Source organism: Thermobia domestica, chromosome 3, assembly GCF_964235325.1.
Source record: "Thermobia domestica chromosome 3, izTheDome1.hap1.1, whole genome shotgun sequence".
Classification (NCBI taxonomy): Eukaryota; Metazoa; Arthropoda; class Insecta; order Zygentoma; family Lepismatidae; genus Thermobia; species Thermobia domestica.
In genome coordinates this window covers 109,981,606-109,994,718 of record NC_137456.1, presented here as the reverse complement: position 1 = coordinate 109,994,718, position 13,113 = coordinate 109,981,606, and the positions used below count along the sequence as shown (strand labels likewise).

The 13,113-nt window shown below is 40.4% G+C and overlaps 1 protein-coding gene across 1 annotated transcript in view; it reads left to right on the top strand.

Moving 5' to 3' along the window:
• The window catches only part of LOC145680660 (xylosyltransferase Oxt-like), a 91,034-nt gene that overhangs the window by 67,067 nt on the left and 10,854 nt on the right, over positions 1–13,113 (top strand). The window contains exon 15 of the mRNA XM_081751441.1: positions 741–902. Within this exon, the coding sequence (XP_081607567.1) occupies positions 741–902 (162 nt within the window). The remainder of the gene's footprint in view (positions 1–740; positions 903–13,113) is intronic.

Sequence of the window (13,113 nt, the reverse complement as noted above, 5' to 3'; positions counted from 1 at the left end):
GAGTAAAGTGCTGCTCCCACGCGGAATACATGAGACCTCCCCAATTTTGGTAACCGGTTTTGATCTTACCTTGACCCAGGCTTTCAGGAAATATATACATCACCCACGTTTAGTGGATTCAGGTTCAAGTACATCCCGGGTAAGATCTAATCATATTGTTTCATTAAGTATTTATGCACTTTCGTCTTGCTAGTATCATAATAAGAAGCATGATTTTGTGTATGCTTCAGTATCAATTTAGTCTTACTAAGTAGCGTATATTATCAATTTGTAGGTTTACATTAAATTTTTTTTTCTAAAACTACTCATAAGGATTTACACTTACCTAGATCATGTTTTCAGCTCAGTAGGATCTATCGATTGGTATATTAGACAGATTTTTCTGTCTTCGCTGAACACTAAAAATATTGTAGAATTTTCTCTGAATTTTTCAATTGAGAGTTACGAAAACTGTTCAAAAAAAAAAAAAAAAAGAATTAAATGAAGTTAACACAATTATGAATGGTTGACACCTTTTATTTGTTATTTGAGAGTAATTTTAAGTAAAATTGGTTCAACTTTTCTTTCTTTCGACATAATTTTACAACAAAAGGAAAAATATAAAATTTTGAATCATTCCTTTTTCTTCACTGTTATTTGGAAAAAATAATGCGGTGCAAACTTTGTTTTAAAAACTTGGTTTAGATTATATTTTACTATTGCACTATAGTAATAGTGTTGTTTTTCTTGTATTTTTGCAGGTTTTATACCGTACAGGATTCATGCTATGCGCATCATACTAAGAGAAAAATATGTTCAGGAGATTTCCTTGATTCTTGCAAAGAAACGTTCTGGAGTTCCCTTTCTCCTGATCCAAAATCTAGAATAGGATCAGTAAACAGTACTACTGGAAGATTAAATAGGTATGTGTAATATAAACAGGTTAAAAAATATTGAGAACACCTTCCAGCTACAAATATACGAGGGTCATTTAACTCGAAGTGGCAACATAGTTGTGAAATGGGATGTAGTGAATCACTGACCTCAAGAAGCTTACAGTCCTTCGATGTAGTCTCCACCAGCCTGTTGAACTCTTCACCAGATGTCTGGTAACCGTTGAATACCTGTCAAATCCCCACTTTGTGAGAGGGTGTTGACAGTGCGCCCTAAGGCACGAACAATGCTGGGAATGTCTCTGAAGCGTTTGCCCCTGAGAGTTTTTTTCATTTTTGGGAAAAGATTAAAATCACAGGGGCTCATATCTGGGGAGTATGGCGGATGCCCCAGTACCTTCCAACCCCATCGCCGTAACAGAGTCTGTACTGGATTGGCTGTATGGCATCTGGCATTGTCGTGTAGGAGAATTGTCCAGACTCCAGGAGGTGTGAACGTTTGCGCCGCAATGCTGGTTGCAAATGGTGACTGAAGTATGAAACATAGTATTCAGCATTGATGGTAACGCCCGGTGGAACTTGATGTGACAGGATAATGCCTTCGTGATCGTATGACATTATTATCGTCACATACACGTTTGCTGGCTCTTGCCTAAGCTTTTTCAGTTGTAGAGATTCTGGGTGACGTTTCAATTCAGGCTTATCTTCCCTACGTTTCGGCACTTGCAATAATGCGTTGCAAGAAGGCATCACCTTCCTTATTGTAACGTTTAAGTTGTAGGCGCGCACATTCCCACCTATGCCTCTTTTGAACCTCGGTCAGAGCATAAGGTACCCATCTGGCTGTAATTTTCCACATGCCAAAATCTTGTGTTAGCATGCGGAACACTGAATCCGGAAGAAATGTTCAGCTCCTGCGCCAATTCACTACAAGTCCAGCACCGATCACCGTCAAGCAGTGTCCGTAGTCTTGCAAGATAAATTTCGTCCGTAGCCGTTCACATAAGCCCTCCACCGTGCATTTTGACTGTTGACTGTCGTCCCGCTTGAAATGCTGCAACCCATCTCGCCACTGTCCTATACGGTAGAGCAGCTTCACCACAGGCCTCTACTAATCCTCTGCGAATCGTCCTAGCATTTCGACCTCGTGCCACCTGGAATTTCATAAACACAAGCTGTTCTGCACGCGTGAACATTGCGTTAGGGTGGTATTTCACACAACAATCACTTTAACAATATCTACTCGCCACACACATCGTAATATGAGACCGCAGCAGCGTTGAACTGACTCGTACACACCCACGGAACACACTACGTTCGTCATTTGTCTGCTGCCCACACGACACTCCAATCGTAGCGGTGTTGCCAGTTCGAGTTAAGTGACTCGTGTATATATATATATATATATATATATATATAAACAGGTACAACAGTGAAACGGACGATTTTGAAACCCTGGAAATAGTAAGTTACGTTAGGAATCAGAAAACGAGAGTGGTGCCATCTGGACAACAAACATTTGCCATTGATCCTGAAATCGGTGTTCAGTTGAGATAGCGTCGTGGACCGGAGAACAATGCACGCAAGCGTGCCCTGCGACTTGGCATACCGGATCGCAGTGTACGGTGAATATTGCACAAAGAACTGCAATATCACCCATACAAAATGCAAATAGTGCAACAACTGAATGCTGACGACCTCCCAAAGAGACCACGTTTTTGCCGGGAATTGTTGGAACTCATGAACGACAACCCAAGCCTGTGCGTCAATCTGATCATGAACGATGAGGCCAATTTTTGTGTGTCAGGCTTTATTAACAAGCAAAACTTTAGATACTGGTCACGTGAAAATCCTGAGATGCTTCATGAAAAGCCATTTCACAGTCGGAAAGTGGTAGTGTGGTGTGGCGTTCCATCATTTGGAATCATCGGGCCTTATTTTTTTGAAGACGATCGCGGTAATGCTGTTTCTGTGAATACAGAACGTTCTCATGTTGAACCATTTCCTAGTGCACAGCTTGCTGATCTTCCTGTAACTGCAAAATTTTTTTTTTCAACAAGACGGGGCCACATGCCACACCTCGCACATTTGCATTAACGCGCTACAGATGATTTTTCGTGGTCATCTCATCTCCAAGAACGGGGACTTTCCTTGGCCTCCAAGATCCCCTGACCTTTCAGCATGTGATTTTTTCCTTTGGGGTCATTTGAAATCTGAGATCTTCCGGTGTTACCCACCACACACCATCCAGGAACTGAAGGATCAAATTCGCGAGGAAGTTAATCGAATTTCAGTGCCAGTCCTGCGAGATGTGATGTCTAACTTCGTAAAAGACTTGGAACATGTGTGAAGGAAAAAGGGGGCCACCTACTTATGTCAGTTTCAAGTGATGGACATTTTGTGTCGTGACATGTATGTGCAAGATAAGCAAGTTGTTCAGAAACATTCCCCACAAATACCAAGCATTGTAAATTTATGTTGTAATTCTTTTATATTTATATTGCTGTGAATAAATTTGTATCGCTGGTGGAGGTTTCAAAATCGCCCGTTTCACTGCCGCACCTGTTATATATATATACCGGGTGAGGCATTTAAAACTGTTTTTTTGAATATCTGGAAAACTACAAATCGGATTTTGAAAAAGTTGTAATAAAAGTTGTTCGCCTCAAAGGGGGACATCCAATGATACCACACTCGACCCCCTGCCCCCACCCCCCGGGGGCGGGAGGGGGGCAACTTTGAAATCTTAAATAGGAACCCCCATTTTTTATTCCATATTCTGATTCCCCGTGAAAAAATACGTAACTTTTGTATTGAACATTTTTTTCGTTGCGTGATAGATGGCGCTGTAATCGACAAAAATCAAAATGGCTCACAAACATTTGAAAAATGAGGCATTTAAAACTGTTTTTTTGAATATCTGGAAAACTAAAAATCGGATTTTGAAAAAGTTGTAATAAAAGTTGTTCGTCTCGAAGGGGGTCATCCAATGATACCACACTCGACCCCCTGCCCCCACCCCCCGGGGGCGGGAGGGGGCAACTTTGAAATCTTAAATAGGAACCCCCATTTTTATTCCATATTCTGATTCCCCGTGAAAAAATACGTAACTTTTGTATTGAACATTTTTTTCGTTGCGTGATAGATGGCGCTGGAATCGACAAAAATCAAAATGGCTCACAAACATTTGAAAAATGAGGCATTTAAAACTGTTTTTTTGAATATCTGGAAAACTACAAATCGGATTTTGAAAAAGGTGTAATAAAAGTTGTTCGTCTCGAAGGGGGACATCCAATGATACCACACTCGACCCCCTGCCCCCACCCCCCGGGGGCGGGAGGGGGGCAACTTTGAAATCTTAAATAGGAACCCCCATTTTTTATTCCATATTCTGATTCCCCGTGAAAAAATACGTAACTTTTGTATTGAACATTTTTTTCGTTGCGTGATAGATGGCGCTGTAATCGACAAAAATCAAAATGGCTCACAAACATTTGAAAAATGAGGCATTTAAAACTGTTTTTTTGAATATCTGGAAAACTACAAATCGGATTTTGAAAAAGTTGTAATAAAAGTTCTTCGCCTCGAAGAGGGTCATCCAATGATACCACACTCGACCCCCTGCCCCCACCCCTCGGGGGCGGGAGGGGGGCAACTTTGAAATCTTAAATAGGAACCCCCATTTTTTATTCCATATTCTGATTCCCCGTGAAAAAATACGTAACTTTTGTATTGAACATTTTTTTCGTTTCGTGATAGATGGCGCTGTAATCGACAAAAATCAAAATGGCTCACAAACATTTGAAAAATGAGGCATTTAAAACTGTTTTTTTGAATATCTGGAAAGCTAAAAATCGGATTTTTAAAACAAAAACGTAAAAAAAAATCACTCATCTCGAAGGGGAACATTCAACAATATCACACTCGACCCCTGCCCAACCTCCCGGGGGCGGGAGGGGGTCAAATTTGAAATATTATACGAGAACCTCCATTTTTTAATAAAGGTTTGGATTCCCTGGGAACAAATACGTAACTTTTATATTGAACATTTTTTTCGTTTCGTGATAGGTAGCGCTGTAATCGACGAAAATTTGTTTCGAACAATTGAAAAATATCCAAGAAATACGCATCAGATTAAGAAAATTAAAGTAGATAGTTTTGATATATTTGTAAATACTATCAAATGACACCATAGTTGACTACCGTAACGCTATCTCAGTTATTCTGAAAGGTGGTTATTCTAAAATCTTTAATGAGAAACTGTAATGTTTTAAGCAAAACACTTGATTCTCCAGAACATAATTCATTACTTTGCCCATATTTTTGGTGTAATTTCTGTTACCGATGTACGTGAAATTTACTTCAATTGGACTACGTGGACATAGTATCTGTTAGTTTGTTGCCTCTTGTTTGCTGATTCAATGTGAGTCCCCTTGCCTCTCACTAAGGAGGTGCTTGTTTCAGGTAAGTCCCCTTGAGTCTCGTCATCGAGGTGTTTGTTTTAGTTGAGCCTCTTGCATCCTACCATTCGGGTGTTTGTTTTGGGGTTGTCTCTTTGCCTCTCACACATCTTCATTGTTTACTGAACAAACGAACAAACGTTCGAAATGGTCCCCCTTTTCTGCAATAGACTACACATTGCAAGCAGGGGTAGGCGCGAGTCGAGCTTAAACTCGACTCGAGTTGAATTCGAGTCGAGTCAAAGGCAATTTTCTCGACTTGTTTTGAGCTCGAGTTTCGAGTCGAGTCGAGTTTGATAAATGGCTCGCACATTCAGCTCTTTTTAACTCGTTTTTAAACTATGGTCTGTTTAGACTGGAAAGCGAAAGCCATGAGAAATGTAAGCAGTAATGTCGAATACTTTCAATATTTCTCACGACAGAGGTACATCTGGTGGGGGTACGTTTAGTATATGTCATCTCGTCTCGAAAACGAGACAACAATAGATTTTTATAACGAGACAGCTTCAAATTTCGTGAGCACCAATATAAGTATATACTGTAGTTCTTACCGTCTAGGCTTAGACCTGCACGGTCGACTTTTTGAGCCCCAGAAGAAGCCCAATCCGTGCAGTGATGTCAATAGGCTCGGCTGGTTCAACTGAGCGAACAGCTCAAGCCGGCTTGGTTGGGACGAGCCAGCGACTCGGCACAATTGAACCGATGGCTCGAGCCGGTTCCATTCGGATCAGCCACCAACTCGACTCATGTGAGCCATCGGCTCGAGCCAGCTCCATTAAAAGCAGCCCATCGACTCGGTTCGACTCATCTTAACTGAGCCTATGGCTGAGCCGGCTCGCTTCGGTGAGCTGTTGGCTCACTTTTCTGTTTGGCTTGATAGTGAATAAGCTGTGAGCCGACCGCTTGAGCCGATGACAACCCTAAACCCGGACCAAGCAGTTTTGAACATGTTTGACCGACGCCCTATAACTTTTATCAATTTTTGGCTTGCTCCTCCGGAACTCAAACCCAGAACCTCATGACCGATGTCCTTGCCTCCTAAAGACTTGTCGACTACGCAGATAGACAGTCAACTAGTTTTTAGTATTCAGATACAAACCGCGTAATAATAATAATAATAATAATAATAATAATAATAATAATAATAATAAGTTGTAGTAGTGGTAGTATATTACTAGTAATATCATTGATAATTATATTATCTACGTAGGATATTTGAAAAGAGTATTTGGAACTACACACAGGATTTAGCTCGAATTGGCTCGACTCGACTCGAAACTTAACCCGAATTCGAGTAGAATTTCGAGTAGAGTTGGAGGAAGTTTTTCGAGTCGAGTCGAGTCGAGTTTCAAAGAAAACTTGCTCGAACTCGCTCGTGCCCATCCCTAATTGCAAGTGTTACACCTACAGGAAATCTAACCATGGACTGCTACGCGTGATAGCAGTTCTTGCTTCGTAGACGGTAGTTTGAATAATGCAAAATATATCGCAAAAAATAGTCACAATTTCGAACATTTTCTTATCACTTGTCAGCGGTGTTTACTCATTTTGATTGTTGTCTATTAGAGCGCTATCTATTAGACAGCGCCAAGAAAGACAATGTTACATAACGTACTCACAAAGTACGTTCACATGTCATTCAGGGTTATATCGTTTTTTGTATTGGTGAGAATAACATGTAGTTTCAAGGATTAGTTTCTTGATGAAATTCTATTGAGTGGAGTTCGATTGTGGATTTCACTTTTAATGAGATGTTAACTGAAAGAAAAGAATATGGACAACAAGACAATAGTCCGTATCGTATGATGAAGTTGGACGTTGCTATGTAGTTAGAGTCTGTGATCAATAATGATGAAAATAGTTGTTCATTAGTTACAGAAAAATTCTTATTATGGATCAATTGAAGATATCAGTAACATTAGGTGACGAAGTTAAGGAATACTTTGAGTCAAATAGACAGTAGAAGAAGCACGTTTAAGGTATGCTAACCTGTTCCCTGATAGGAATGTTCCTTCTGCAACGACTTTTCGCAGTATTATTCAATTATTTATTGAAACTGGAAGTATTCAACCCAGACGAGTCCGATCACGGCCTGTGACGAACGAAAATGCCGCAGTGAATGTTTTAGCTGCAGTTGCTGCAAATCCTCACATCAGTTCTCGGCAAATCGCACGAAGTTCTGGAATGTCGCAAAGAAGTGTTCTGCACATACTGCATGAACACAGATTCCATCCATATCACGTTTCGTTGCATCAGGAACTACATGGGGACGACTTTCAACACCGCTTGAACTTTTGCAATTGGATACAACAGCAATTGGCAGTTAATGATGATTTTATTTCACAGATACTTTTCTCTGATGAGGCAACTTTCACGAATACTGGTCAAGTGAATCGGCATAATATGCATTATTGGTCAGTAGATAATCCACATTGGTTAAGGCAAGCCGAGCGTCAACGTACATGGAGTGTGAACGTTTGGTGCGGTGTTTTAGGTACTCGAATAATTGGCCCATACTTCATAGACGGGAATTTGAATGGTCAAATGTATGCCGATTTTTTAGATAATATTTTGCCAACACTACTGGAAGATGTCCCACTTCAAACAAGAATGAATATTTGGTTTCAACAAGACGGATGTCCAGCGCATTATTCACGGATATCTCGTGAGGTTTTGAATAGAAAATATCCTGATCGATGGGTTGGACGAGGTGGTTCTCAAAATTGGCCTGCACGATCCCCTGATTTAACTTCTTCCGACTTTTTCCTGTGGGGAACGCTAAAAGCAAAATGTTACACGGAAGAACCAACAACCCCAGAAAATATGTCGCAGCGCATAATCAATGCATGTGCAAACATTAGCGAAGAGACACTTAGAGCAGTAGAATTGTTCTTCAGAAACAGAGTTGTAATGTGTATTGCAGAAAACGGACACCATTTTGAACATTTGCTTCGGTAAAATATGGAGCTTCCGATGGTGAGAGGCAAGGGGACTCACCTTAAACAAGCACCCCGATGGTGAGATTCAAGAGGACTCACCTAAAACAAGCACCCGTATTTTTTCACGGAGAAACAGAATATGGAATAAAAAATGGGGGTTCCTATTTAAGATTTTAAAGTTGCCCCCCTTCCTGCCCCCGGGGGGTGGGGGCAGGGGGTCGAGTGTGGTATCATTGGATGTCCCCCTTCGAGACGAACAACTTTTATTACAACTTTTTCAAAATCCGATTTGTTGTTTTCAAGATATTCAAAAAAAACAGTTTTAAATGCCTCATTTTTCAAATGTTTGTGAGCCATTTTGATTTTTGTCGATTACAGCGCCATCTATCACGCAACGAAAAAAATGTTCAATACAAAAGTTACGTATTTTTTCACGGGGAATCAGAATATGGAATAAAAAATGGGGGTTCCTATTTAAGATTTCAAAGTTGCCTCCCCTCCCGCCCCCGGGGGGTGGGGGCAGGGGGTCGAGTGTGGTATCATTGGATGTCCCCCTTCGAGACGAACAACTTTTATTACAACTTTTTCAAAATCCGATTTTTAGTTTTCCAGATATTCAAAAAAACAGTTTTAAATGCCTCATTTTTCAAATGTTTGTGAGCCATTTTGATTTTTGTCGATTACAGCGCCATCTATCACGCAACGAAAAAAATGTTCAATACAAAAGTTACGTATTTTTTCACGGGGAATCAGAATATGGAATAAAAAATGGGGGTTCCTATTTAAGATTTCAAAGTTGCCTCCCCTCCCGTCCCCGGGGGGTGGGGGCAGGGGGTCGAGTGTGGTATCATTGGATATCCCCCTTCGAGACGAACAACTTTTATTACAACTTTTTCAAAATCCGATTTGTAGTTTTCCAGATATTCAAAAAAACAGTTTTAAATGCCTCACCCGGTATATATATATATATATATATATATATATATATATATATATATATATATATATATATATATATATATATATATATATATATATATATATATATATAATATACTACCGGAAAATAAAATTGCAACACCATGAAATTGTTTTCTAATCTGAACCACATTTATTCCATACTGTACATGGTACGAATATGAGATTATTATAATATTAGCTCCTTCAGTACATTCTTTTGTGAACGGCACGTCTATCATCACAGTACCACCACCACTTTAGTACCGTGTATACCCCGCACAAACTGCAATACAGGCACGGATTCTTGCATGCATTCGATCATAGAGATGACAGATACAGTCTTGCGGTACATTCTGCCATCCCTGCTCGATATGGTCCCGCAAATCAGCAACAGTTGTAGGTGGACGTGGAGCAGTTGTCAGTTGTTGACCCACAATGTCCCATACATGTTCGATAGGAGACAAATCTGGGGAACGTGCTAGCAAGGGAAGTCGGGACACACTTTGCAGAGCACTTTCTGTTGCACGGGCAATATGTGGCCGGGCATTGTCTTGCTGAAAGAGTACAGGACTCTCCTGTCTCAAGAAAGGCAGTAAAATCGGTTCTACCGCCTGTTGCACGTAAGCGGTGGTTGTCAATGTCCCATTCAGAAACACTAAAGGTGAGCGAGAGTTGTAGCTTATCGCGCCCCACACCATAACACCTGGGGTGGGACCACTGCGTCTTGCACGCACGCACTGTGAGAGCAGATGCTCTTCAGTCGACGTTGCACTCGCAGTCTGCCATCACTTGCATAGAGAGAGAATCGGTTTTCATCGCTAAACACAACTAAAAGCCATTACGTCCTCCAGGTGCTCCTTTGCTGACCCCAGGCCAACCGTGTACGGCGATGATGTGGCATCAGTGGGAGACGGGCAATTGGTGTGTATGTCCGAAGTCCTGCCGCTAGTAATCTGTTCCCAATAGTGCGTGTGGAAACTTCAGGGGCCACATTCGCTCTAATGTTGGACGTGGTAGCTGTGCGGTCTGCCAATGCCGCCCTTACAATACTCCGATCTTGGCACACGTCCGTGCTACGAGGACGTTCAGAATCTTCTCTGCGGGTGTGGGAATGGGTTGCTATCCATCGCTGCCAACACCGCTGCACTAGTGCTGTATCACGGCCAACTTGGTTGCCGATTTGACGAAAGAACCAACCAGCCTCTCCAAGGCCCACAATACAACCCCGTTCGAACTCACACATTTGATTGTATGGAGCACGATTACGTCGTCGAGTCATGTTGTCTTGCTTGTGTTTACTGTGTAAGTCACTTTCATGCACCTGCTGATCTTCGGCCTCTGCTAATTCACAACACAGACTCTTCACAGGTGGCGCAAATGTCCCTCTGTAGCACTGCCATCTGTTGGCAGAAACTGTTACACAGTTAATCATCTACTTCCTATCACCAAAGAACCCAATACTGGAAGTACATCAATGTTCCTCATGTTTTACAGGGTGTCGCAATTTTATATATATAATGGGTAGTTAAAAAGTGTCTTCTGCTCTTCTCATCTTCAATGTATCAGAGATTCAGCTCTTGAAAATTTACTTTGACCCTCCCTCTGATATCCTAAAAGCATTAGAGAGGAATAGACGTTATCTTCAGTACTTGGAGATAGTAAGAAAAGGGCAAACCGTAAATGTGATTCAGTTCGATTTTTCTCCAGAAGTCTCCGTTATAGAAACGGGGAATTACGAACATCAAATACATGACTAACAAAGAACTCATGTTATTCGATTTCGTTCTTTCTTTCTTTTATTTTTTCGTCTTTGGCTTAATTAGTCATTTCAATGTTATAATGAATCTAAGTTCATCAACTCTACTTTCTACTTACACTCAAAACAACTGACATGATTCAATAATATAAGTCAATATTATTATATCAGGTGAATGTGTATTTTATTCTTTTTCCTGATTAATGATTATTGATTTATTAGTTTGAATAAGAAAGCAGTGCATTTGTTAATTGATCTAATTGAAGCATATTAAATATTCATTAAAAATATACGCATCAAAAGCACCCAAATTTATCTGTGTAGGTTTCGGCAAAAAATTATTGTCTCTCAGTACAGATTCATTTACTTCTGGAGCCACGGTGGCACAGTGGTAGAGCGTTCACCTCTGGTGCTTGGGATCCCGGGTTCGATCCCAGCCCCCGCCAAGTGAGCTTTGTGGTGGACAAACACCGTGTGCGTGGGTTTTCTCGGGGTTCTCCCGTTTTCTCCCACTATCTTCATTCCACCACTTCATTCATTAATCATCATCACCGTCTCCTTTAGCCTAGCCGGCATAATCGTGGGACGTAAAACTCAAAGATTTTTCATTTACTTCTCTTTTATCAAATACTTCAAGTCTTTCACAGATACGTCCCTTCATTCGTGTAATTTATTCCTAAGATGGTTTAAATTGGTTGTGGATTGCATTTTCTTCAAATTGTCATCACACTTTCTGCAAAGTATGGGTTGGGACTAATTTGTGTAGGACGAACTAAATGCCAATTAAATATCTCTTAAACGGCTTTGCATAGCGATGGAGAATGCTACCATAATGCTCCTTCTTTATAATTCTTTCTACAATGTTGCCTGCCATGTTACTATTCGATCTTACCCAATCTCGATATTATGTGGAGATGCGGATTGCAGGACTTCGGTGCTGGTAAATCGGTGTTCGATTTCCAGTGGAAATACATACGATTCGGATCTCAAGTTGAAAATTATAAAGCAGTTTTTCGCGTCTACTTAGTGCTGGAAAAGTAAGTTGAACTAATGATAAGAAAACAAAACCAAACGAACTTTCGGTTTTTACCAAATAGTACAAACGCAATTCGTCAGTTAATAAGACCTTCTTTCGCTAAGAATGTAAATTTAGTCTCGATATTCAGTATGATAGTTTTCTTATTCTCATCTCGTAGAAATGATTCCTTTGGTGCAACGCATCCTCTTAAGATTTAAATCTTAAAGTTCTTTCTTCGAAGTTATGATACTGACTGGTTTATTTTCAAACTTACTTATTTCTAAATTAACGGCATTATCGTAAAACGAAGTCGTTTTCTAATCACTTACAATTTATTTTTTTATTTACTTATTTATTTATTTTTATTTCTATTTATTTTATTTATTTATTTATATATTTATATATTTATTTATTTATTTTTTTGACCTGTAGCTTTTCTTACGTAAAGAGTAGTTATTGTGGATATTTTCACACCTCATCAAAGCCCAGTTCACAGTTCTCACTGGAACATATTCTTGTCTTGCGTATAGTTTGCATTATGCTGATAGTTGCTTTCTTTAAACTGACGATTATAACATATTCTTCAAACTGAAAGTTCAGCTTCTTGGTACATTTTTCATATTTACTCATTTGGTATATCACTATGTGGACATTCCTTTATCATATGATTCATTTTGACTGCATCCCCTTCAGTCTTTGAAATAATTTGTAACACTTTTGAACAAGTGTATAAAGGTTCATTCATTTATATTGAGCCAAAGTCAATGTGCAACTGTACCGCGGGTGCGCAACCCATCAGCATGAAATTGCCACGAAGCAAGCAAGAACAGTATCTCGTTAGTCACGCAATAGAGCAGTGTGGTTGAGCGTAGTCCGATGCCCCCCAAAACTGAACAGATTCTGGGAGGGGTTCATTGTTGCCCTTTCCGACGCTAAGTCCAGTGTGTCGCGCATCGTAGAAATGTGTCAAGTGCGTAATTTTCGTGTAGGTCGTCCCACTGTGAATCGTATTATATGGAAATATGCCCCACAGAGTCCTGGGCCCGCCACACCGCCACAATTGCTGCACGTGGTTCCGGATGTGGCGATTTCCGAAAATCCACATACA